At 44.7% G+C, this 25,647-nt stretch overlaps 1 protein-coding gene across 1 annotated transcript in view; it reads left to right on the forward strand.

Moving 5' to 3' along the window:
- RAB23 (RAB23, member RAS oncogene family) overlaps positions 1-21,931 on the forward strand; it is a 92,230-nt gene extending 70,299 nt beyond the window's left edge. The window contains exons 5-7 of the mRNA XM_073569411.1: positions 1,922-2,004; positions 2,104-2,196; positions 14,495-21,931. Coding sequence (XP_073425512.1) covers positions 1,922-2,004; positions 2,104-2,196; positions 14,495-14,634 — 316 coding nt within the window. The 3' untranslated portion in view covers positions 14,635-21,931. The remainder of the gene's footprint in view (positions 1-1,921; positions 2,005-2,103; positions 2,197-14,494) is intronic.
- Positions 21,932-25,647: the final 3,716 nt, after the last annotated feature.

Raw genomic sequence — 25,647 nt, forward strand, 5'->3', positions numbered from 1 at the left:
GTTATAGGTGAGATGAATCTATACTGCACTTTATGTACATGCTCAGTAGTGACCAGTGCTGTGGAGTTGTAGGTGAGATGAATCTGTGCTGCACGTTATGTACATACTCGGTAGTGAGGCAGTGCTGTGGGGTTGTAGGTGAGATGAATCTGTGCTGCACTTTATGTACATGCTCTGTAGTGAGGTAGTGCTGTGTAGTTGTAGGTGAGATGAATCTGTGCTGCACTTTATGTACATGCTCTGTAGTGAAGTAGTGCTGTGGAGTTGTAGGTGAGATGAATCTGTGCTGCACGTTATGTACATACTCGGTAGTGAGGCAGTGCTGTGGGGTTGTAGGTGAGATGAATCTGTGCTGCACTTTATGTACATGCTCTGTAGTGAGGTAGTGCTGTGTAGTTGTAGGTGAGATGAATCTGTGCTGCACTTTATGTACATGCTCTGTAGTGAGGTAGTGCTGTGGAGTTGTAGGTGAGATGAATCTGTGCTGCACTTTATGTACATGCTCAGTAGTGAGGCAGTGCTGTGGGGTTGTAGGTGAGATGAATCTATACTGCACTTTATGTACATACTCGGTAGTGAGGCAGTGCTGTGGGGTTGTAGGTGAGATGAATCTGTGCTGCTCTTTATGTACTTGCTCAGTAGTGAGACAGTGCTGTGGGTTTGTAGTTGAGATGAATCTATGCTGCACTTTATGTACATGCTCAGTAGTGAGGCAGTGCTGTGAGGTTGTAGGTGAGATGAATCTGTGCTGCTCTTTATGTACTTGCTCAGTAGTGAGACAGTGCTGTGGGTTTGTAGTTGAGATGAATCTATGCTGCACTTTATGTACATGCTCAGTAGTGAGGCAGTGCTGTGGGGTTGTAGGTGAGATGAATCTGTGCTGCACTTTATGTACATGCTCAGTAGTGAGGCAGTGCTGTGGGGTTGTAGATGAGATGAATCTGTGCTGCACTTTATGTACATGCTCAGTAGTGACCAGTGCTGTGGGGTTGTAGGTGAGATGAATCTGTGCTGCACTTTATGTACATGCTCTGTAGTGAGGTAGTGCTGTGGAGTTGTAGGTGAGATGAATCTGTGCTGCACTTTATGTACATGCTCAGTAGTGAGGCAGTGCTGTGGGGTTGTAGGTGAGATGAATCTGTGCTGCACTTTATGTACATGCTCAGTAGTGAGGCAGTGCTGTGGGGTTGTAGGTGAGATGAATCTGTGCTGCTCTTTATGTACTTGCTCAGTAGTGAGACAGTGCTGTGGGTTTGTAGTTGAGATGAATCTATGCTGCACTTTATGTACATGCTCAGTAGTGAGGCAGTGCTGTGGGGTTGTAGGTGAGATGAATCTGTGCTGCTCTTTATGTACTTGCTCAGTAGTGAGACAGTGCTGTGGGTTTGTAGTTGAGATGAATCTATGCTGCACTTTATGTACATGCTCAGTAGTGAGGCAGTGCTGTGGGGTTGTAGGTGAGATGAATCTGTGCTGCACTTTATGTACATGCTCAGTAGTGAGGCAGTGCTGGGGAGTTGTAGGTGAGATGAATCTGTGCTGCACTTTATGTACATGCTCAGTAGTGAGGCAGTGCTGTGGAGTTGTAGATGAGATGAATCTGTGCTGCACGTTATGTACATGCTCAGTAGTGACCAGTGTGTTGTGGGGTCAGAGTCGGGGAAATTGAGGAGTTGGAGGTTTGGCTCACTGACTCCACAGCCTTGTTCTTTTCCTTCATCAGGCTGCTTCCAGATTAGGTGGCAAAACCCTATTCCCTTTTTAGTTTCTTTTTTACTTAGTGATAAAGGTGTTTTATATTTTTTTTTTTTTTTTGTTCTAATTTCTTTCTGATAATTATAATGTAATAAATTACTGACTGGTGAATGTGCTGCCTCCATAATACTTTATACTGTGACTTTTCTTCTTCTATTAACCATAGTGAAGAAGCGGAGGGTCTAGCGAAAAGGTTAAAACTGAGGTTTTACCGAACGTCGGTTAAAGAAGATCTAAACGTCACTGAAGGCAAGTTGTCGCCTTCCTTGACGCTTTACAGTACATATTTCACACTCTGTGGGTTATACACATTATGCTTCTATTAACATATCAAATATTCTATTACAGTCTTTAAATATTTGGCTGACAAGTATCTACAAAGGCTAAAGCAGCAAAATGCCGAAGACTCAGAATTGATGCATACTAGCAGCAACAAAATTGGTAAATATGTTCCTATATAACAATTCTTCACCCCCTACATGTCCCACTGTAGTGTATGTGTATATCTGTGTATCAGTGGGGAAAATAAGTATTTGATACCCCACCAATTTTGCAAGTCTTCCCACCTAAGAAGAATGGAGAGGTCTATAATTTTTTATTGTAGGTACGCTTCAACTATGAGAAACAGAATCTAAAAAACCCCAGAAAATAAGTATTTGATCACCTGCCAACCAGCAAGAATTCCAGCTCTCACAGACCTGTTAGTTTTTCTTAATGAAGACCTCCTGCTCTGTACTCATTACTAATATTAATTGCACCTGTTGGCACAATTATTAGAAAATGGTAGAAACACAAGATGACTGTCAATATTCCTCGGTCTGGGGCTCCATGCAAGAACCTCATGGGGTAAGGATGATTCTGAGAAAGGCCAGTAATCGTTCCAGAACTACTGGGGAGGACCTGGTCAATGGCCTGAAGAGAGTTGGGACCACAGTCTCAAGCATTACCGTTAGTAACACACTACGCGGTCATAGATTAAAATCCTGCGAGGCACGCAAAGTCCCCCTGCTCACGCCAGCACATGTTCAGGCCCGTTTGAAGTTTGCCATTGACCATCTGGATGATTCAGAGGAGGCATGGGAGAAGGTTAGACGAGACCAAAATAGAACATTTTGGTATCTACGCCACTCGCCGTGTTTGGAGGAAGAAGGATGAATATAACCCCAAAAAAACTGTCCCAACTGTGAAGCATAGTGGGGGAAACATAATACTTTGGGGATGCTTTTCTGCAAAGGGGACAGCATGACTGCATGGTATTGAAGGGAAGATGGGATGGTTTCATGTATCACAAGATTTTGGCCAACAACCTCCTTCCCTCAGTAAGAGCATTGAAGATGGGTCATGGCTGGGTCTTTCAGCATGACCATGACCCGAAACACACAGCCAGAGTAACTAAGGAGTGGCTCCATAAGACGCATTTTGAGGTCCTGGAATGGCCTAGGCAGTCTCAAGGCCTGTACCCAATAGACTATCTTTGGAGGGAGCTGAAACTCAATGTTGCCCAGTGACAGCCCCAAAACCTGAAGGATCTGGAAAATATCTGTATAGAGGATTGGGCCAAAACACTGTTGCAGCATGTGCAAACTTGGTCAAGAACTGCAGGAAACGTCTTACCTCTGTAATTGCAAACAAAGATTTCTGTAACCAAATATTAAAGTGAACCTGTGAGCAGGATTTTGCAAATTAAACTACAGACCTTGTCATGTTTGAACACACCAAGAAAAAGGAGTATAAATCCACCAATAAAATTACTTCATTATTTTAATAGTACTCAACAAGATTGTATAAAATACATAGACACAAATGAACAACCATACATATGACAATGCGTTACAAAGAGACTTAAGGGCCTGTCACACTAAGCGATATCGCTAGCAATATCGCTATAACGTCACTGGTTTTTGTGACGTTATAGCGATATCGCTATATCTGATACTTACCTCCGACCGCTCCCCCGCTGGTTATCGCTGATCGCACGACATCGTCCTGGACCGTTTCTCGTCGTCAGCTTCCTGCTGGGCTTCCTGCTGTGACGATGAGCGACGCGTGGAGGCGGGCGGGAAGACGTCTGGATCGCCTCGTCTGACAGCTAAGTAGCGACCCACGACCCCTGCGATGTCGCTGGTGAGATCTCCCTGTGTGGCAGCTCACTAGCGACCACTTAGCGATGTACCAGCGATCCTGACCGCGTCATATCGCTGGTACATCGCTAAGTGTGACAGTACCTTAAGGTGCAACTATGTGCAGGGTTGCTAACAGCAACAAGATTATCATATCTAGAGCCAGTTCCATTATATTCCAGAGGCTCCATGGATACTAATTAGCATGGGTAAAGTAATCTCCCGGTGAGGTGTGAGTTACAAAGTAATCCCCTGCTAATAGTCCTCAGGTCATAACCTCCAAGTCATTGCTCACCCATTTGCTGTCAGGACCGCTACACACTGCGCCCCTACAGGCGTTTCACGTGGGCTTCTTCCGGGGGCTGTTGCGGTGTCTGCTGTCTAAAGGTCCTCCTAATATAGGCCACTTACAGGTGCCAAGTCATGCGCTAATCAGCGGCGCATGTATCCGGGTCCGTGAACCGGATGTGACGCCAGGAAGACCGCGTGCGTCACAGGAATCCCCAGTGACACGCACACAGTGGGGGATTATTTTACCCATGCTAATTAGTATCCATGGGGCCTCTGGAGTATAATGGCACTGGCTCTAGATATGATAATCTTGTTTGCTGTTAGCAACCCTGCACATAGTTGCACCTTAGTGTCTTTGTAACGCATTGTCATGTTTGGTTGTTCATTTGTGTCTATGTATTTTATACAATCTTGTTGAGTACTATTAAAATAATGAAGTAATTTTATTGGTGGATTTAGACTCCTTTTTCTTGGTGTGTTCATATATGTATTGGAGTTTTCCATGGGCTAATGCCTGTTTGTGGTGTAGAGTATTAAATATTCACCACTATTTGTAATGATCTCTGCTGCTTGGATTTTGTATTATAGACCTTGTCATGTTGCCGTTGTTAAACTGATTAAAATGATACCTGAGGTGAAGAAATTGTGTTTTTTGTGTAATCATTGTTAGAAGTTTTCAGATAATGAGATTCTCGTGCTTCGGGTCGGGACTGTAGGCAGAGTCTTATCTTGGTGCTCTGGGCAACAGAAACCAAGAAGAGAGCTGCCCACAGGCCTGCCTTGAAGCACAAACATGTTCCTCATCACAGAAACAGACTGTGCTTAGGGGCAGTCTGTGAGCAGGTCTCTTCTCTGACCTAGAGCACCAAGATAAGACTCTGCCTGTAGTCCCGCCCCAGAGCACGAGCATATCATTAACTGAAAACCTCTAACACTGATTAGACGAGAACCACAAGACTGATTTCTTCAACTCTGGTATCATTTTAATCAGTTTAACACTGCCAACCTGGCAATGCCTGTAGTTTACCTAGCAAAATCCTACTGACAGGTTCACTTTCAGTTCTATTTTTCTATTGTATCAAATACTTGTTTAATGCAATAAAATGCAAGTTAATTATGTAAAAATATTGCAATGTGATTTCCGGTTTTGTGTTTTGTTTTTTTTTCCTGATTATCTCTCCACAGTTGAAGTATTTCTACGACAAAAATTACAGGCCTCTCCATTCTTTGTAAGTCGAAAAACTTGCAAAATCGGCAGTGTATCAAATATTCATTTTCCCCACTGTATATGTATTCATATATGCATACATACAGTACAGTGAACTCGTCACCAGTGTTGTAAGTAAATATATTTGTAAAGGTGTTATTGATATGAAATTCTCACCAGATGTTGGTAACAACCCATCCAATCAACACAGGAAAAGAAGTCAAACTATAAATGTCCACAAATTAAGGTATGGTTAATAATGAGAAATGCACATGGAAAATGTATTGCACAAATGAAGAAAAAGGTGCAGAAATACATGGAAAGTCATGACACCGGCCGAAATCTATCTGTAATTAGAAGGCAATCCTTCCACATAGTGAAAAATATCAGCTGGTTCAACTGATGACCTATAAAAAGGTGACTCATTACCAAGGTGCCACACAAGAAACATCTCATTATCGGTAAAGCCAGTGACCTGACTCAAGACCTTTGCAACCTTATTGTTGCAAAAAATACTGATGGCATTGGTTACAGAAGAATTTCTAACTACTGAAGGTTCTAGTGAACACTATTGGGGCTATAATCCGGAAGTGGAAAGGACATTATTTCACCATAAACCAGCCACGAATAGTTGCTCCCTGCTACATTTCAGACACAGGAGTGAAAAGAATTATCAGAAAAGTCCTAGAGCTGAGGACCGACTGTGACGAGCTACAGCAAGACCTGGAATCAGAAGGTACAATTTTTTTTTTTTTTTTAAACTACAATGCATCTGGATGGATGAAATGAGGGTGTACATTTATGCAAGTCCATGATCCCAAACAAAAAGCCAGGGAAACCTCAATTAGTTTCAGAGAAAAGAAGATAAAACAGCAAGAATGGCCCAGCCAATCACGTGACCTGAATCCAATAGAACCCTACGTGGATGAAACTAAAGCTCAACTTCCTGTTCCAGCGCCGCCATGTGCAGACACGTGAGGGAGCTCCTGCTGACCGCCGCAAATACTCTGCATTTATACAGAGCCCTGACTCACAAAAGGTACTGGGATAATCGTGAGACCATCCGGGACAGTCCACAACATGGATCGGTTTGTCACGAGAGGCACAGGGAAGGAGCAGAGGGAGGGGGAGGGAGGAGGAGGCCTGCAGAGTGGGAGCACAGTAATGGCGACGGAGACACAGGCACAAACAGGGCAAGCACATGAGGAGATAGAACGGGAGGAGGAAGCCCCAGAGAAAGAAGGAAATTTCAGCCAGGGGGAGACAGTGAAGGCAAGAGGCACACTGGAAACGCAGCTACATGCTCATGGCTCATTAAACTTTAAACAGCTAGCAAAAGAAATGGCATCATACCTTGCTGAAGACTTTAAGCAGGCAGTGGTTGACATGATCCAATCTACCACTAAAGAGCTGCAAAGCAAGATGACTCATCAGGAGCAGAAACTGCAGGAAGCAGAGCAGAGAATCTCTGAGGCGGAGGACAAAGTTATTCAACTAGAAAAACAAGTCAGTGACTTAAAGAAACAAGCCTCCTACACTGTGGATAAACTAGAAGATCTGGAGAATAGGTCCCGCAGAAGCAATCTGAAAATGATAGGCCTCCCAGAGACAATAAACACACAGCAGCTAAATGATATCTATGAGGTGAAATTGCCAAAAGCACTGGGACTGTCATATAAGTGCAGAGTGGAGCGTGCACACAGGATAGGCCCCCCAGAGAGGCCTCTGAGGCTGAGAGGGTCAGGGATAAACAGAATAACAAGGAAGCTCAGAGACCACACCAGGCAGTGGCAAAGTACTTGAACTTTAAAGATAAGGAGGAAATACTCAGGGCTTTTAAAGGAAGAAGGCGACCACTGATAATTCAGGGACACAAAGTCCTTTTATTTGGAGACTATTCAGCAGAGGTGAGACGGAGAAGAAGGGCATTCAGCGAAGCATGCAGTCTGCTGTTTAAACGCAACATCAGATTCCAGCTAAAGTACCCAGCAACGCTGCGTTTTAGGACAAGAGATGGTGTGATGAGGTCGTTTACAGATCCCAAGGAGGCCATGAAAATTATGTCCCAGCAACAACCATCATCTGACCAGCAATCACCTGAAAATACCAGCCCTCCGAGAGAGGAGACAGGGGGAGATGCTGAGGACGAGAGGGGAAGACCCTATCCATATAGCCTGAGGTCAGATTTGCATTTGGAAGGAGATAATGAAAGAGAGACAATGGCTAAGGAACAAAGAACCCCAATGATAAGGGCGTTCAGGAAGAACCAAACAAGACAGAATACTAAATGAGCTAATGCTTATGAGATTGTGTCAAGATATATCCTGGGGTCAGCATAAGTGAAAAGTATGACTGGAATACCTCACATGATAATATGAAGATGGAAGGGAGACATTTTTGTGGTCCAGGTTGAGCTACAGAAAGACTACTTACACTCCCAATCACCTAAAATAGGAAGACGTACAGTAATAAGGGTTATCATCTGTGAACCACATGGTGGTGTACAAAACTTACAAATTTACAGGTATATTCACCCGACCAGGTCAATATCAGACGGAACCATGTATGTTCAAGGAAGACTACAGGACAGCTGGTGGAGAGATCCCCCTTCTCCTATTTCTTTTTTTTTTTTTTTTTCTTCCCATCTTATTTCTTTTCACAGGTTCTGTTGGACTGAATGGAGAATTTGGGGTGCTGATTTAATTGGTCTGCAAGCTGATCATACTGGCTGACGGCGAATCTGTGGCTTCCAGGTTTATGGACATTGTGAGGTTTTCACAACAAAAAGACATATATAAAGTTGGGATAATAATGACCAGATGTGATGTAAATACTAGGTAGAAGACAAGATCTTCATTGAATGTTGATGGAAGTATTTTGTGTTAAATTAAGATATCTTCCAGGGGGAAAGTATCATACAAATGCTAGGTTCACATTGGGAGATATTGCTTGGGGGGGGGATGAAGGGGGTGGGAGTAAAGTATTTTTATACCTCTCTGACATCAAAAAAGAGAGATGGAGAAGGACTTTAAGATAATATGGTTGTGAGTATTAAGATGTTAGGAAATTGATATGATAAATTAAGGGAAATAGATGTTGATCTAAGATTTCAGAGTTTCAAGGTTACATGAGGGTCAGGGCTCAGATAGAGAATGGATATAAAATAGGTACAACATGATAAATATGGGATAATAGGCGGGCGGGAAATTGTTTCTCTTTTGGTTTGGATAATGGCGGAAAAAAGAGGAGTCAACAAAGAGGTTGTGATATGGAGAGAGGGTGAGATGAGAAGGGGGGAAAAAAGGAGGGAGGGAAGTTAAAGGTCATGAGCCCACTGCTATTGTACTAATTATTTTATTACTGACTGAGATTACATTGACTGGCAGTCCATACCTGAGAGGGAGAAGCTTCACACGTCCTCACAGAAGAAACCATTTTGCAATTAAAAATGGTTAGATTAATAACATGGAATATAAAAGGGTTGCGCTCACCACATAAAAGGATGATGATACTTCGTCACCTGAAAAGATTGAAAGCAGATATAGCCTTGCTTCAGGAGACACACTTGGGTAAAGAAGACTTTTTTAGAATGAAGAAAATATGGGTGGGAGAAGTTTATGGTTCTAGCTCGGTAGGCAGAAAAGCAGGAGTCCTAATACTTATACATAAAGCATTGGCATACCAAGTTTCATCCATAGAAATGGACCAGGAGGGTAGGGTCATCCGTTTGAAATTAGAGATAAATAATGAAAGTATTACCCTATACAATATATATGCCCCGAACATAAATCAAAAGAAATTTTTTCTGTCCTTAGAGAACAAAATACTGGCTGATAGTAGTAACAACATAATCATAGGAGGAGATTGTAATGAGCTGCTTAAGGAGGAAGAGGACAGAAAAGGGAGCTTAATAAGATTAAATCCAGGAGAAGGGAAGAGATATAGGGGGAAAAAAGGTTATTTGGAAGATATGATATCGAATTGGCAGCTGAAAGATGCGTGGAGAACATCTCACCCTATGGATCGGGAATTTTCACATTACTCTCATGCACACAAGACGTGGTCGAGAATAGACATGTTCTTTGTGTCAGATAAGATACTACTCAAAATGTGTGATGTCAGTATTGAGGACATGGTGATATCTGATCATAGTCCTATATCTCTAGACTTAGCTGACGCACATCAGAAAGGGATGGACTATTTATGGCGATTTCCAGGAAACATGACAAAAGAGCAAGATTTTGTGAAACGGATGGGGGAATGGTGGACAGAGTTTGCAATGTATAATGAGGAGCACAAATCTAACCCTAGATTATATTGGGAAACAGCGAAGGTGGTGATAAGGGGAAACATCATGGCTTACACGCCGAGAATAAAAAAGCGAGTAAAGGAGCAGTACTTAGCAGCGAAGTTAGGAGCACCTGTGCAAAATATAAGAACTCACTACTGGATGAGGATAAAGATAAATGGATGAGGGCCAAAAAAAATGTTGAAGAATGGGCGGAAAAAAGAGAGCAATTATATAGAAATCACTGGGAGGTAGAATTAAATAGGTATGGTGACAAAGCAGGGAGAATGCTGGCTAATTTGGCTAGGGGAAGATATGTGGGTACATCTATAATGGCAATTAGAGATAAAAAAGGACAACGACTGACTAATCCCAAAGATATAAACAGAGTGCTGGGCAAATTCTATGCTAGGTTATACAAGGATGAGGATCATCAAAATGTAGTGGGGGAGACATGGCTGGGTAGAGTTGATATCCCTAAACTGACGGAGGAGGAATTACAGGATTTAACTGGTTGCATCACGGAGGAAGAAATTAGTATGGCAATAAAAGGACTGGGGGCCAATAAGGCTCCAGGGCCCGATGGTTTTAATGGTTCATTTTATAAGGCGCTGAGTGAGAAAATAGTTCCCACGCTTAAAGATTTATGTAATCACATTTTGCAAGGGGAAGCTATGTCAGAAGGGATGAATATGGCCTACATAAAGCTTCTCCCGAAGGGAGGGAAGGATTTGGAAGACCCTTCGGGATATAGACCGATATCATTAATAAATCAAGATGTTAAACTCTCAAAAATAATGACAGACAGGCTGGCTAGGATACTGCCTAGATTGATATCAAAGCAACAAACAGGTTTTGTGAAGGGAAGATCAGCCGCTACTAATATAAGGAAAGCCATGTTATTGCTAGACAAGATTAGAGGGAAGCAATTGGATAAGGGAGAGGAACCAGCTATGGTAACACTGGACGCAGAAAAAGCGTTCAATAATGTGAAGTGGCCATGGCTGGGTCAAGTGTTGGATAAAACAAATCTGGTAGGTCAGTATAGACAATTTTTGGCGGTACTATATCAGAATCCCAAAGCAAGGGTATACACGCCGGGGTTTCTCTCAGATGCCTTCGAGCTGAAAAAGGGAACGAGGCAGGGGTGCCCGCTGTCCCCCTTACTGTTTAATTTGTCGAAAGAACCTATGTTGAGATATTTAAGTGATTGCAGTTCCTACAAAGGGATAAAGGTGGGAAATGAGACAGTCAAAAATGCCCTATTTGCAGATGACATAATTCTGTTCATGAACAACCCAGAGGAAGATCTCCCTATGTAGCTGCTTGAAATTGAAAAGTTTGGAAAATTCTTGGGCTTTCGTTTAAATAAGTCTAAATGTGAGATTCTGTTCATGAGGAGTGAGGTAAAACGTGGCCAGGAGAGTAATATAATGGGTATCCCGAAAGCGACAACATCTATAAAGTACTTGGGAATTTATTTGGGGAGAACGCCGAAACAGATTTATGATCTCAATTATAAGCCTATCATAGACAAAATAGAGAAGGAGTTGGAGAGGTGAGGAAATCTACCCCTCTCGCTGCTGGGTCGCTGCCACCTAATCAAGATGACAAGCTTTGCGAGATTACTGTACCCAATGCAAACTATCCCAATGTTAATCCGTCACGCAGATGTTCTCAGATTAAACAGGGCCTTTTCTAAATTCATCTGGAGGGGTAAAAGGGCGAGATTGGCTATAAGAACCCTAATGCACACATAGGAGGGAGGGGGAGTGGGATTGCCAAATATTAGGGGATATAATTTATTGTGCTTAATGAGGAATGTAATAAACTGGATTAAAAAAACGGGGCAATATACTGATTACAAATTGGAAACGGAATTTTGTGGTTTGTGGGACCTAACGGCGCTGCTACATACGCTGCTGTCACACATACTGCCAAACATTAAATATTCGGTAATATGTAAAGATACCATTGCTACATGGAAGGCAGTAAGAAAAAAACTAAAAATGTCATGGAGAGTGCCGAAACACCTGAATCCTTGGGCATTTCTTGCCTTTAGATTAGGAAAAGAAAATAAATTATACACAGAGTGGTTGGGGAAAGGTATACAGAAGTTAGGGGACTTACTACATCTACAAGAAGGCCGCTGGTTGACGGGATTGGAAGTGATAGACAAATTTGAGCTGCCGAGATTTCATTTGATGTTATATAGTCAATTAAAGCATTATGTATTAGACCTCCTTCAGGATGTGAGGAAGGAAATCGATTCAGAAATATGGGAAGACTTGGTTACCAAAGACATTGTAGAAATATCTATCACCTCAATATATGGGATGCTGAGGGACATATTGCGCCTTTCAGGGAAGGGCAAAATATTTCACAAATGGGAAAAACATATACATGATGAAGAACTTGAGCATAAGATTCTGTGGGGCTGGGAATTGGTAAGAAAGCATATCATTAATGAACAATGGAGAGTCAGTTCAGAATAATGCATAAAACAATATGTGGCTTCAATATACCTCCGACTCCGCACAATCCTGATAGGCAGACAAGTTGCCCAAAATGTACAATGCCCACAACAGACACAGAACATGGATTGTGTTCATGCCCCAGGACACAAGAACTCTGGTTAAAAGTCCAGGATATGTATCTGAAGATATGTGGGATATGGGTAGAAGTGGATCCACTGTGTTGGTTGTTTCACTTTACGACAGCTAAAACAAGAGGGGGACGGCTACATGACTTGTTTCACACCATTGCAATCGTGACAAAACGTCTAATTCTGCAACACTGGCTATCTAAAACACTCCCAGGGATAAAAGACATCAGGGAAGGTTTAACATCGGTCTTATTTTTGGAAAAAAGAGAAACAGAAATAAAGATAAAATGACGAAAAAATTTTTAAAAAAATGGAGAGTGTTTATAGAAACGTCACTGACCACCAGAGAAATTCAAGACTTAATGAGCGCCTTTGTGGATTCGGATTTGTATCTGTTAGAGGATTTGAGTGGTAATCTGGGTAAACTGAAATGTGTTATATGAGCTATATGGAGGATAAGGTGGAGATAAGGTGTCTGATTTCAGTCAATGTGATCTATGAAAATGTGGACGTAAGAGATTTTGATAATTTTATATTTAAGTTTATTTTTGCTTCTATTCAGGCTTAGTTGATAAGCATGTTTAAATATGTTCTTTGTAACAATTCAATGCAACGTTTATAACTTGTAATATGCAACTTCATTACAAAATCAATAAAAATGATGTTTCAAAAAAAAAAAAAAAAAGAAACTAAAGCTCAGAGTTCATAGAAGGCGTCCACGGATCGGTCAGGATTTGGTGTGTGCCAATGAGCCATAATCGGACCTGAGCAATGCATGCGACTAGTTTCTCCATACAGGAGGCGTCTTGAAGCTGTCATCACCAACATATTATATACTTTTTCCCTGTGCCATTTATCATTATTACACATAACTTGATTTATGGACATCTATGGTTTGATTTCATTTTCGGTGTGGATATGGTCTTACTGAACTCATGACCATTTTTCTATAAGTGAAACTTGATTTTGATTGGCAGAATGATGTAGTTTGCAGGTTGCACTGTTCTAATAAGTTTAAGAAATGTGAACTTGTTAGAAGTGAAGTGTTTTAGATGTCATGGAGCGTTAGAAAATAGGAACTATAACGCCGATATGCCTCAGAAGTCGAGCAAACATTATGGAATAAACAGCGAAGAGACGCTCCACTGGATCAGTTCTCCTTCATTGTGTCCACAGCTGTGTGAGCACTAAGGTGGCCAAATATATTACTCAGCTGTGTTACATTTCCTGATCCACGTTACATGTGGGGGGGTTTTTTTGAGCTGGGAGACATTTATCTACTGGGAGATTAAAAAGATGGGGCATTGTAAATATAAAAGCCCTACCCTTTTTATTTGGTCCGGATACACATAGCATGGTTCAGGTTCTGCCTAACTGAACAAGTTCGGATAGCTGTATTCTACTATGGGGGTCTTCAGTAAGCCTACAAAAAGGCACGTTTGGTAGTGCTACTGATTGAGTGACCGCTGCAGTCCACAAGCTTGTGTGCACTGGTTTCCCGTTGGCTTTTTCTACACAGCTGCACCCGCTGTATAGGACGTTGCAGCACTACTCTCCAAGTAAATGGAGCTGTGCTGTACCGTCCGTTACATGAGTTGGAAGGGAGACCCCGTTATGTAAAAAAAAGGCTGAAAGGATTGAAGAGCGGGTCCTGGTGGATAGATTTCCACTGATCAAAAAGTCACATCCTATCCTACCTACATATACTATTGTGTGAAATACTGAACAACCCACTTAATGACAATCCTTAGGGTGTTTTCACATTGTGTTCAGGCACCTGTTCAGGGGGCCCCGTCAGGCGTACATCCAAAGCCCGTTAAAAATGGGATTCGGACGTATGCGCCGACGGAGCCATAGACTATAATGGTGCCGCCGGAGCATGTGCATCGTTTTCAAGCATGTAGGCCTGGCGCAGGCGGACACTTGGACGTAATAGACCGTGGCTGGGTGTCCGCCTCCAGTGGGAGTATACGCCCGAAAATTATGCGCAACACTCTGCTGGCCCTGTTGGCACATAGGTCTGAATCCTGTTTGGGGGGGGGGGGGTTTCGGACGTATACCTTGATGGGGCCACTGAACAGGTGCCTGATGGCAATGTGAAAGCGCCTTTTATAAGTTTGTGAAGGTATCCATAGCATTGAAATAAAAAACCAATAAAGTTTTAACATAAACCTGTGATGCATAAAATGAATGCGTGCTCACAATCTGTAATGTCTTCGTCTTTTCAGGGGTATTTAACACTGCAGGCGGTAGTCACTCTGGTCAGAAATCTAATGCTATGAATGGTGGAGATGTCATCAACCTAAGGCCAAATAAACAGAGGACCAAGAAAAGCAGAAGTCCTTTCAGCAGCTGTACGTTACTCTAAGACTGAACGGAACAGATCGGTAAAGGAGATCTTCAAATTGGGGCCTACAGTGCAATGGACAAGAGGAATCCAGCCAATTCCCGAGATGACAGTCCGCTTCCCCTGAATGTGACACCGTCAGAGAACGCGGTGTGGGGGGCTACCTCTACACACATTGCGCCACCTAGTGCTGGCCACTGATATTGCATGTTATGGTGTACCAACTAATCAAATGCTGCCCAAATACTGTTTTATGAAGCCTCCACATTTGTAGTATTTATTGGAGTTTATATATTTAACCTATCTAGTTGTATGGATGCTTTTTTGCAGCATCTGTTGGATACCAAGTAACACACTACATGGTAATTGTGCAATATTCATCCAGCTCACATTATATCCCCATTACTTACATGTATGGAAAAAAAATCTATCCACTTTTACATAGAACTGTTCAGATATATCTGTTTCGGTACCTTACAAGGTGATGTGCATCGTGCCAAACTGCTTGTCATTGAGCTGCTGTCATCTTCTTGAAAATGTTTGTTTTTCTAAGAGTTGTGTTTTTTTTTAATTTTGTTTTTTTTTTTAAATAAATTCATCTCTACGGTTGTAACTATCCAGCACAATGTAGGGCAGCCCATACCTGCATACCCGTAGCCTTTTCAGTGGCCTGTTTAGGATGTTTTCAGCATTTCTGGTTTTGGCCTTATTTTTATTTCTTACAACTGTATTACTTTTTTACACATCAGGACACTAGTAGGATTTAAAGAGTAACCACCGTTTTTAATATTTTATATTCCTAAATTAATACACATGAAAATAATAAACTTTTGTAACATCTTATTAGATAAACCTCATCTTTCTCCTTCTAGATTGATCATTCATTCTTAATTCACGGGTAAAATCTGATTTTCCCATTACTGAGATAGGAGATGGCAGTTGGTGCTCATAAAATTCTATGGATAAATGGAACTGATGTTTGTAGCTGTTAAAATTCAATCTCAGTAATGGGAAAGTCTGTCTTCACTGAATACAGATTTTACCCATAAATTGAGAATGGAAGATCAGTACTGGAGAAGGAAGATGATTTCTATGATAAGATATATTACAAAGTTGCTTATTTTCATGTGTGCTATTGATTTGTGAAATTAAAGCGAAGGTTACGCTTTGGCTGGAGAATGATGCTACCTACGAGAGATATATTGATTTTCCATTTAAGTGCCCATATCTTCCACTATGCCTTGTAAAATTCTCATAATCGTTTATTAGTTTAATATACATTCTGGATAACTGGACAGATTAGAAAATAGTTTGAAAGATTTCCACCTAACAATGCTGGTCTTCCACTCTGGTCTGGCAAGTTTCAGACAATTCTGGTATAAAAAATGTCTTTCAAGATTTTTGGAATTCAGGAATGTGATGGATTACAGGAATAATATAGGTGGCTATTCCTTGCCTTGTATTGCTTTCTACTACCTTCATTGCTATCAATGCTATTCTGTGACAATATGTAATGTTTGTTTTCATGTTCGTATGCCAAGGGCTGTGTATCCTTAATAATCTAGAGGTAATCAAACATAACGGGGGATATGTACTTTACCAGAAAGCGTACCTCTCCTTTCAGTAGGAAAACAGTCTTGGCTCAGGACTTTGCAGTATAATTTGTTTTATCTAATTTGCTCCATTAAAAGATTTTGCTCTTACATGGATCTCCCAAAACTAAGCAGTACCCTGCTTCACTACTGTCTTCAGTAAAGGAGCAAGCGCTGTAAGATCTGACACTCGCTCATGCACGGAAGATGACGGCCTAGCAGCATCGGCCTCGGGAGGTCTGTGCTGCGTCTTAGCAGCAGAAGAAGAACACAGCCTAGCTCACTGCAGCATCGTCCTCGGAAGGTCCATGCTGCAGAATAGCAGCAGGAGGAGAACGCTGCCTGGCTCACTGCAGCATCGTCCTCGGAAGGTCCATGCTGCAGAATAGCAGCAGGAGGAGAACGCTGCCTGGCTCACTGCAGCATTGGCCTTGGGCGGTCCATTCTGCGGCTTAGAAGCAGGAGGAGAACGCTGCCTGGCTCACTGCAGCATCGGCCTCGGGCGGTCCATTCTGCGGCTTAGCAGGAGAACACTGCCTGGCTCACTGCAGCATCGGCCTCGGGATGTCTGTGCTGCGTCCTAGCAGCAGAAGAAGAACACAGCCTAGCTCACTGCAGCATCGTCCTGGGAAGGTCCATGCTGCAGAATAGCAGCAGGAGGAGAACGCTGCCTGGCTCACTGCAGCATCAGCCTCGGGCGGTCCATTCTGTGGCTTAGCAGCAGGAGGAGAACTCTGCCTGGCTCACTGCAGCATCGGCCTCGGGCGGTCCATTCTGCGGCTTAGCAGCAGAAGGAGAACACTGCCTGGCTCACTGCATCCTCGGGCGGTCCATTCTGCAGCTTAGCAACAGGAGGAGCACGCTGCCTGGCTCACTGCAGCATTGGCCTCAGGTGGTCCATTCTGCGGCTTAGCAGCAGGAGGAGAACGCTGCCTGGCTCGCTGCAGCATCGGCCTGGGCGGTCCATTCTGCGGCTTAGCAGGAGGAGAAAGCTGCCTGGCTCACTGCAGCATCGGCCTCGGGCGGTCCATTCTGCGGCTTAGCACCAGGAGGAGAACGCTGCCTGGCTCACTGCAGCATCTGCCTCGGGCGGTCCATTCTGCAGCTTAGCAGCAGGAGGAGAACGCTGTCTGGCTCAGTGCAGCATCGGCCTCGGGCGGTCCATTCTGCGGCTTAGCAGCAGGAGGAGAAGCCTGCCTGGCTCACTGCAGCATCGGCCTCGGGCGGTCCATTCTGCGGCTTAGCAGCAGGAGAACGCTGCCTGACTCACTGCAGCATCGGCCTCGGGCGGTTCATTCTGCGGCTTAGCAGCAGAAGGAGAACACTGCCTGGCTCACTGCAGCCTCGGGCGGTCCATTCTGTGGCTTAGCAGCAGGAGGAGCACGCTGCCTGGCTCACTGCAGCATTGGCCTCAGGCGGTCCATTCTGCAGCTTAGCAGCAGGAGGAGAACGCTGCCTGGCTCACTGCAGCATCGGCCTCGGGTGGTCCATTCTGCGGCTTAACAGCAGGAGGAGCACGCTGCCTGGCTCACTGCAGCATCGGCCTCGGGCGGTCCATTCTGCGGCTTAGCAGCAGGAGGAGCACGCTGCCTGGCTCGCTGCAGCATTGGCCTCAGGCGGTCCATTCTGCGGCTTAGCAGCAGGAGGAGCACGCTGCCTGGCTCGCTGCAGCATTGGCCTCGGGCGGTCCATTCTGCGGCTTAGCAGCAGGAGGAGAACGCTGCCTGGGCTCGCTGCAGCATCGGCCTCGGGCGGTCCATTCTGCGGCTTAGCAGCAGGAGGAGAACGCTGCCTGGCTCGCTGCAGCATTGGCCTCGGGCGGTCCATTCTGCGGCTTAGCAGCAGGAGGAGCACGCTGCCTGGCTCGCTGCAGCATCGGCCTCCGGCGGTCCATTCTGCGGCTTAGCAGCAGGAGGAGCACGCTGCCTGGCTCACTGCAGCATCGGCCTCGGGTGGTCCATTCTGCAGCTTAGCAGCAGGAGGAGAACGCTGCCTGGCTCACTGCAGCATCGGCCTCGGGCGGTCTATTCTGCGGCTTAGCAGCAGGAGGAGCACGCTGCCTGGCTCGCTGCAGCATCCGCCTCAGGTGGTCCATTCTGCGGCTTAGCAGCAGGAGGAGAACGCTGCCTGGCTCACTGCAGCATTGGCCTCAGGTGTTTCGTGCTGCGGGTTAGCAGCAGTATCCTCTTATAGAGTGTTTCAGAAAAACTGTTAGGCTGCAGAAGTCCTGCACTATGATCATTTTACTTTTGGAAATGGAGGAACTCTTTCAATATTTAGTTTTTATCTCTAGATGATGTATCTCACCCAGCATGCTATTCAGGTTCTGCGGATATCTGTGACTTCACAGACACAGGTCGCAGAACATCGATTTATTGTAAGTCGGCTACTAAAGAAAAATCCAAGCATAGGCATTCAGTGCACGGTTGGTGTGGCTGAGCACTTAAGTACAACTCCCCGCATACTTGTTTTTACACTCTTTGTCCCCTCCTTCTGTGATTGACAGCTTTGAATTTACAGTAGGAGAGCAGAGAAAGATGGAAAACTATGACCTGGGAAGGTGCATCAAGTAGTTGATTTGAGCAGTCATTTTGTACTAACAGACTCCTTTTAAAAGGAATCTGCCACCTCGCTTTTGCTACCACTTCTGAGAGCAGCATGATGTAGGGTCAGGGACCTTGCTTCCAGCAATGGCTCACTTACTGAGCTACTTGCTGCAGTTTTGATTAAATCACTTTTATCTGCTGCAGATCCACCAGTTTTCTGAAGATAGAATTTTGTATAACCCTGTCCACACCACTGATTGGCAGATTTCTGCCTATGCACAGTGTACATAGCTGCCAATCAGTGATGGGTATACAGAGCTCATGAATATGGAGGACTAGATGGCAGCAGGTTTTCTAGTCCTCTAGTGATAATGTCCTGTTGGTAAACACTGATTTTACCAAAACGAAAAAAAAATCAGCCCAGCAAGTGACACCACTGGAATCTGGTTCTCTGTCACTACATTACACCTTCATACTGTTCTCAGATTAGGTGGTAAAAAACAGATGATGGATTCCCTTAAAAGAAAAAAAACCTTTTTAAAGTATTTTCTTCAAATGAAACACGAAAAGTAAGAAAACAAATCATAAATTCCTTATAATTACAATTTTCTCTTCATTCACCTTATTTTGTCTCTTAGTGCAACTAAACTTAGGCCCCGATTCCTCAGGACTGGAATTTTGTTTGCCAGTCTGAATGCATTTGGTGCATTTTCCTCCAGTGGAATTCTCCATCATCAGTAGCTGATGTGCGCTACCCTAAAAATGTCCTTTAGTCACTGGAGTACATTTCCTTAATAATTTATACCACATTTGTGGCATTAATGAGTTTGTCATCTGCACTCAGTCATGTCCCCTCCAGCTTTATCCATTTTTCAAAAAGTTTTCAAAGCTGGCAAACACTAGTGTAAAAATGCAAGTTAATTTCAAACAGTTTTACTCCAGAATACTGTTGGGTTCAGAGTGTGTAAAGGGGTCTTCTGTGTGTCACTGTAGAACAGCCGGCCCTTCCTCACTGCACAGATCTCTTTTGTATGGCTGTAAGACAACTGTCTGCAGCATCTCCCTCCCCTCTCTGTCTGGCTGTAAAGGCCCTTTTACGTTTAGCGATGCACCAGCGATCCGACCAGCGATACGATCCGGTCAGGATCGCTGGTGCATTGCTAAATGATCGCTAGTGAGCTTTCATACAGAAAGATCTCACAGCGATGCAGCAGCGACGCAGCGCACGATACTTACCATTCACACACAGCGATCCTGGCGTCCTACCGCCCGCGTCCAGCGTCGCTGGACGTCACAGCAGGAAGCGCCCGACGAGAAATGGAGCAGGACGTTCTCGCGCGATCAGCGATGGACAGCGGGGGAGCCGGTCGTTGGTAAGTATCACACATAGCGATATCGCTAGCAATATCGCTATAACGTCACAAAACCAGTGACGTTTTAGCGATATTGCTAGCGATATTGCTTAGTGTAAAACCCCCTTAAGACCACCGGCTGCAGCATCTCCCTGCCCTCTCTGGCTGTAAGACAACCATCTGCAGCATCTCCCTCCCCTGTCTGTCTGGCTGTAAGACAACCGGCTGCAGCATCTCCCTCCCCTATCTCTGGCTGTAAGACAACCGACTGCAGCATCACCCTCCCCTCTCTGTCTCGCTGTTAGACAACCGGCTGCAGCATCTCCCTCCCCTCTCTGGCTGTTAGACAACCGGCTGCAGCATCTCCCTCTCCTTTCTGTCTGGCTGTAAGACAACCAGCTGTGGCATCTCTCTCCCCTCTCTGTCTGGCTGTAAGACAACCGGCTGCAGCATCTCCCTCCCCTCTCTGGCTGTAAGACAACCATCTGCAGCATCTCCCTCCCCTCTCTGTCTGGCTGTAAGACAACCAGCTGCAGCATCTCCCTCCCCTCTCTCTGGCTGTAAGACAACCGGCTGCAGCATCACCCTCTCTGTCTGGCTGTAAGACAACCGGCTGCAGCATCACCCTCCCCTCTCTGGCTGTAAGACAACCGGCTGCAGCATCTCCCTCTCCTCTCTGGCTGTAAGACAACCGGCTGCAGCATCTCCCTCCCCTCTCTCTGGCTGTAAGACAACCGGCTGCAGCATCACCCTCCCCTCTCTCTGGCTGTAAGACAACCGGCTGCAGCATCACCCTCCCCTCTCTCTGGCTGTAAGACAACCGGCTGCAGCATCTCCCTTCCCTCTCTGGCTGTAAGACAACCGGCTGCAGCATCTCCCTCCCCTCTCTGGCTGTAAGACAACTGGCTGCAGCATCTCCCTCCCCTCTCTGGCTGTAAGACAACCGGCTGCAGCATCACCCTCCCCTCTCTGTCTGGCTGTAAGACAACCGGTTGCAGCATCTCCCTCCCCTCTCTGGCTGTAAGACAACCGGCTGCAGCATCTCCCTCCCCTCTCTGGCTGTAAGACAACCGGCTGCAGCATCACCCTCCCCTCTCTGTCTGGCTGTAAGTCAACCGGCTGCAGCATCTCCCTTCCCTCTCTGGCTGTAAGACAACCGGCTGCAGCATCTCCCTCCCCTCTCTGGCTGTAAGACAACTGGCTGCAGCATCTCCCTCCCCTCTCTGGCTGTAAGACAACCGGCTGCAGCATCTCCCTCCCCTCTCTGTCTGCAGTAGGAAACTAAACAGTCTTCGTCCCAACCCTACACAAAGTACGCTAACATTTCTTATGAGTGGTATTCCTTTTAATAATAACCCTCAAAATATTTTCCATGGTGAAAAGTGGAATAACAAACCTTATGTACGCAAAACAATAGGGTGCAGTATGTTTTATACCAAAGTGCACACTTCTTATGCAGCCTCTGTGCCATGTTACAGCATGTATGTTCGAGGTTGGGTATAATCATATATTTTACACTGGCATTTGTAAGTAGGACATTTTCACTAACTCTTGACTATGGCTATTGCTTAGACATGCCTCAGCTCAGGCGCACTTTAAAGGCACCATTTCCAAACCATGTAAGTACAGAATGTGCATATGTTGGGACGGTATTTTGACTATAGCAGACGCAGGAAACGACACAGGGTCCTAATATTTGGTACATTTAGGAGGTTTCTGCTTGGGATCGTGGTAATTTACGAGGATGCTTTGGACGGGAATCCATATTTCTTGTCTATGTTCTGGAATATTTGTTATCTTCTGTAAATAAACCACTTTGCGAAATTAAGACTTGTGAAACTTCCTGTAGTGCTTTCGCTTCTAGATAAGAGATAGATATATCTATTTTTATAATGCATTGATCTACTTGTGTTTGGAGAAGTTACTAGAAAATGTAATGTTTGCTCCTGCCCTAGAGGGGTTTTCCAACCTCATTAAAGGGTTAATCTGTCTAAATAAATAATGATCCAACCTCTGTCCTTGCCAATCCTGAAAGTAAAGGCCCGGTTACACACAGCGAGATCGCTGATTTTGTAACGCAACAGCGATCTCGCCAGCGATATCGCTGTGTGTGACATGCCTCAGCAACCGCCCCCCCGCCGGGTATCGCTGATCGTGCAGGAATGTCCTGGGCCTTTTTTTGATCGTTGGTCTCCCGCTGGCCAGCACGCATCGCTACATGTGACAGCGAGAGGTCAGCGACGCTGGGAGCTGGTATCTAGGGTAAACAGCGGGTAGCTAAGCCGCGCGGCTCTTGGATACCCGCTGTTTACCCTGGATACCAGCGTGCACGCTGGTATCTAGGGTAAACAGCGGGTAACTAAGTCGCACGGCTCTTAGTTACCCACTGTTTACCCTAGATACCAACTTGCTCGCTGGTCCTGATCGCTGGTGAGTCTGTATAACTATGTTCCAGCGATCCCATCCACGTCGGATCGATGGTGGGATCGCTGGGACATCGTTGTGTGTAATGGGGCCTTAAGGCTGAAGTCACACTGCGTATTTCTCCTGCGATAATCGCATCGCACTGCATGGACTGGCCGGCACCTCTCCTGACCTGAGCATGACAGTGTGATGGATTACTATGAAGCTGTCAAGCTCAGGTCAGGAGAGCCGACAGCCAGTGCGACTTTTACGATGCGATTCTCACATGAGAAATACGGCAGTCTGACCCTGCCCTAAAGGGTTTTTTATAGTTCCCCTATCACCCCAAGCATTATCGCATTCCTAGGCATCTGCTGCACTACAGCTTCATTCAATGAGTGAGGCTGGCTGCCGGTCCCAGGATAGCCGGCCCCTTCATTCTCAAGATTGGTGGAAGTCCAAGAGGTTGGAGCTCCTGGACGCCTACTGATATGCCGTCACTTAGGGTCCATTCACACTAAACTACTGGTAAACGTTTCCTGATCAGTGGGCGTTTTGGAGCCTGTTTATAAGGTCAGATCGTGATAAACGATGCACACGGAATGATTTCTAGTAGATTGTTCTGTGCACATAGGCGTACATTGTTGGGGTTTTTTTTGTTTGTTTTTTAGCTCACCTATTGAATTATTTGAGTCTGATCAAGAACCCAAATTAAAATAGTGTATGTTGCTATTTTTTACACACAAACCATCGGTACATATGTACAAATGTTCATATGAACATTGATTTAAATTGGTCAGTGTGTTGGTATACGATCAGCTTTGCATACAGACTTTTAATATGTTCATCTGAATGAAACCTTACCGAGATGGTAATACAAATTAAAGATCTAGCATATCACCAGGGATTCCTGGGTGTCTGATTTGTAGTTGATTGGCTACCTTAGTAGACAGCTGTATTTCTCAATAAATACTATTTTTTGTTCTAGGGATCATATGGGGGGGATTCCTAGAACAAAAAATAGTATTGAGAAATATTGTTGTCTATTAAAGCAGCAGAATTACCTGTCTAATCTATATACACTGCATTCAACCCAGTATCATAGCTACCAGGGATCAGAGGGTGCAGCTGCCGCACTTCACATTAGACCTCAAGCAGCTTGAATTTTCTGTCTCTCCACTCTTCCTCCAGACTCTGGGACCTTGATTTCCAAGGTCTAGTGTGAAGTTTCCACAATCAGTGATGGTTTGGGGAGCCATGTCATCTGCTGGTGTAGGTCCACTGTGTTGTATCAAGAGTCAATACCAAAGTCAGCGCAGCCGTGTACCAGGAAATTTTAGAGCACTTCATGCTTCCCTCTGCCGACAAACTTTTTGGAGATGGAAATGTCATTTTCCAGCAGTACTTGGCACATGTCCACACTGCCAAAAGTACCAATGGATTAAAAACAACAGTATCACTGTGCTTGATTGACCAGCAAACTTGCCTGACCTTACCCCCATAGAGAATCTATGGGATATTGTCAAGAGGAAGATCAGAGACACAAGACCCAACAACGCAGATGAGCTGAAGGCTGCTACTGTATCAAAGGGCTGTCACATTGTAGAAGGATCAACTTTATTCTCATTTGCACAAGGAAAGACTAGAAGCAATGGGATGAAACTGAATGGGAGGAGACACAGATTAGATATTAGAAAAAACTTTTTGACAGTTAGAGTGATCAATGAGTGGAACAGGCTGCCACAAGAGGTGGTGAGTTCTCCTTCAATGGAAGTCTTCAAACAGAGGCTGGACAGACATCTGACTGGGATGATTTAGCGAATCCTGCTTTGAGCAGGGGGTTGGACCAGATGGCCCAGGAGGTCCCTTCCAACTCTACGATTCTATGAAAGCAACCTGGGCTTCCATAACACCTCAACAGTACCACAGGCTGATCGCCTCCATGCCACGTCGCATTGATGTAAAAGGAACCCCGACCAAGTACTGAGTGCATTTACTGAACATACATTTCAGTAGGCCAATGTTTTGGAATTTAAAATCATTTTTTCAAGCTGGTATTATAAAGTATTCCAATTTACAGAGATAATGGCTGTAAGCCATAATCATCAACATTAACAGAAATAAACACTTGAAATAGATCACTCTGTTTGTAATGAATCTATATAAGTTTCACTTTTTGTATTGAAGAACTGAAATAAATTAACTTTTGAAAATTTAAAGCATAGCCCATAGTGCTCCCTGTAGTGTAATGGACTCCACATACTCATCCACATAGTATAATCTGCAGCCCGTAGTCTTCCATTTATTATAATGCATTCTCCATAGTCCTCTATACAGTATACTGCATATCCAATAGTCCTCCATACTGCATAGCCCATAGTCCTCCATATAGTCCTCCATATGATGAACAATCCATAGTCCTCCACATAGTATAATACACAGCCCATAGTGCTCCATACAGTACAATGCACAGCTCATATCCTTCACATAATATAACGCACAGCCCATAGTACTCCTTACAGTATAATTATAATACATAGCCCACATCCTTAATATAATATAATACACAGCTCAAAGTCATCCATGTAGTATAATGCAGAGCACATAGTCATCCATGTAGTAATTTGGCCACCGTGTACTCACTGATTAAAAAAAAATACTCACCTTCCCTCTGCTCCCCCGCCTCTTCTGAAGCCGGCAGCTGACTTCAGCTTGCAAGCTAAAGGAGCACATGACATCAATGCCATGCGCCCCCAGTTATATGCGCGCTGACATCAACCGCTAAGTTCTGGTTGGCCAGCAGTATGTATTGCCACTCGCGGACCTAGTGGGTCTGTGCGACGCAATATACCTCAACTGGATGTGCGTCCCAGGACGCACATTTAGTTCAAGTTTCTGATGGCGTCGCTGTGCCCCCACCTGCTTGAGCCCGGTCGCCTTTGCGACCTCTGTGATGGCAGTCGTTATGCCCCTGTTCCTTATCCTCTCTGCCCCAAATACCGGACTCCCCTCCAGTGTCCTCCTGCAGTATCTACTAGATGCGTCATGCTGGGATTCTGATGTCCTGTGTGCGCGATGACAGCGCATTGATCTGCCTGCACTTTGTGGGGTGGACTCTTCAGGATCCTGGATTGCGTGAGT

The sequence above is a fragment of the Dendrobates tinctorius genome, unplaced genomic scaffold (assembly GCF_039654945.1).
Source record: "Dendrobates tinctorius isolate UK_male_01 unplaced genomic scaffold, ASM3965494v1 ptg000024l, whole genome shotgun sequence".
Lineage (NCBI taxonomy): Eukaryota > Metazoa > Chordata > Amphibia > Anura > Dendrobatidae > Dendrobates > Dendrobates tinctorius.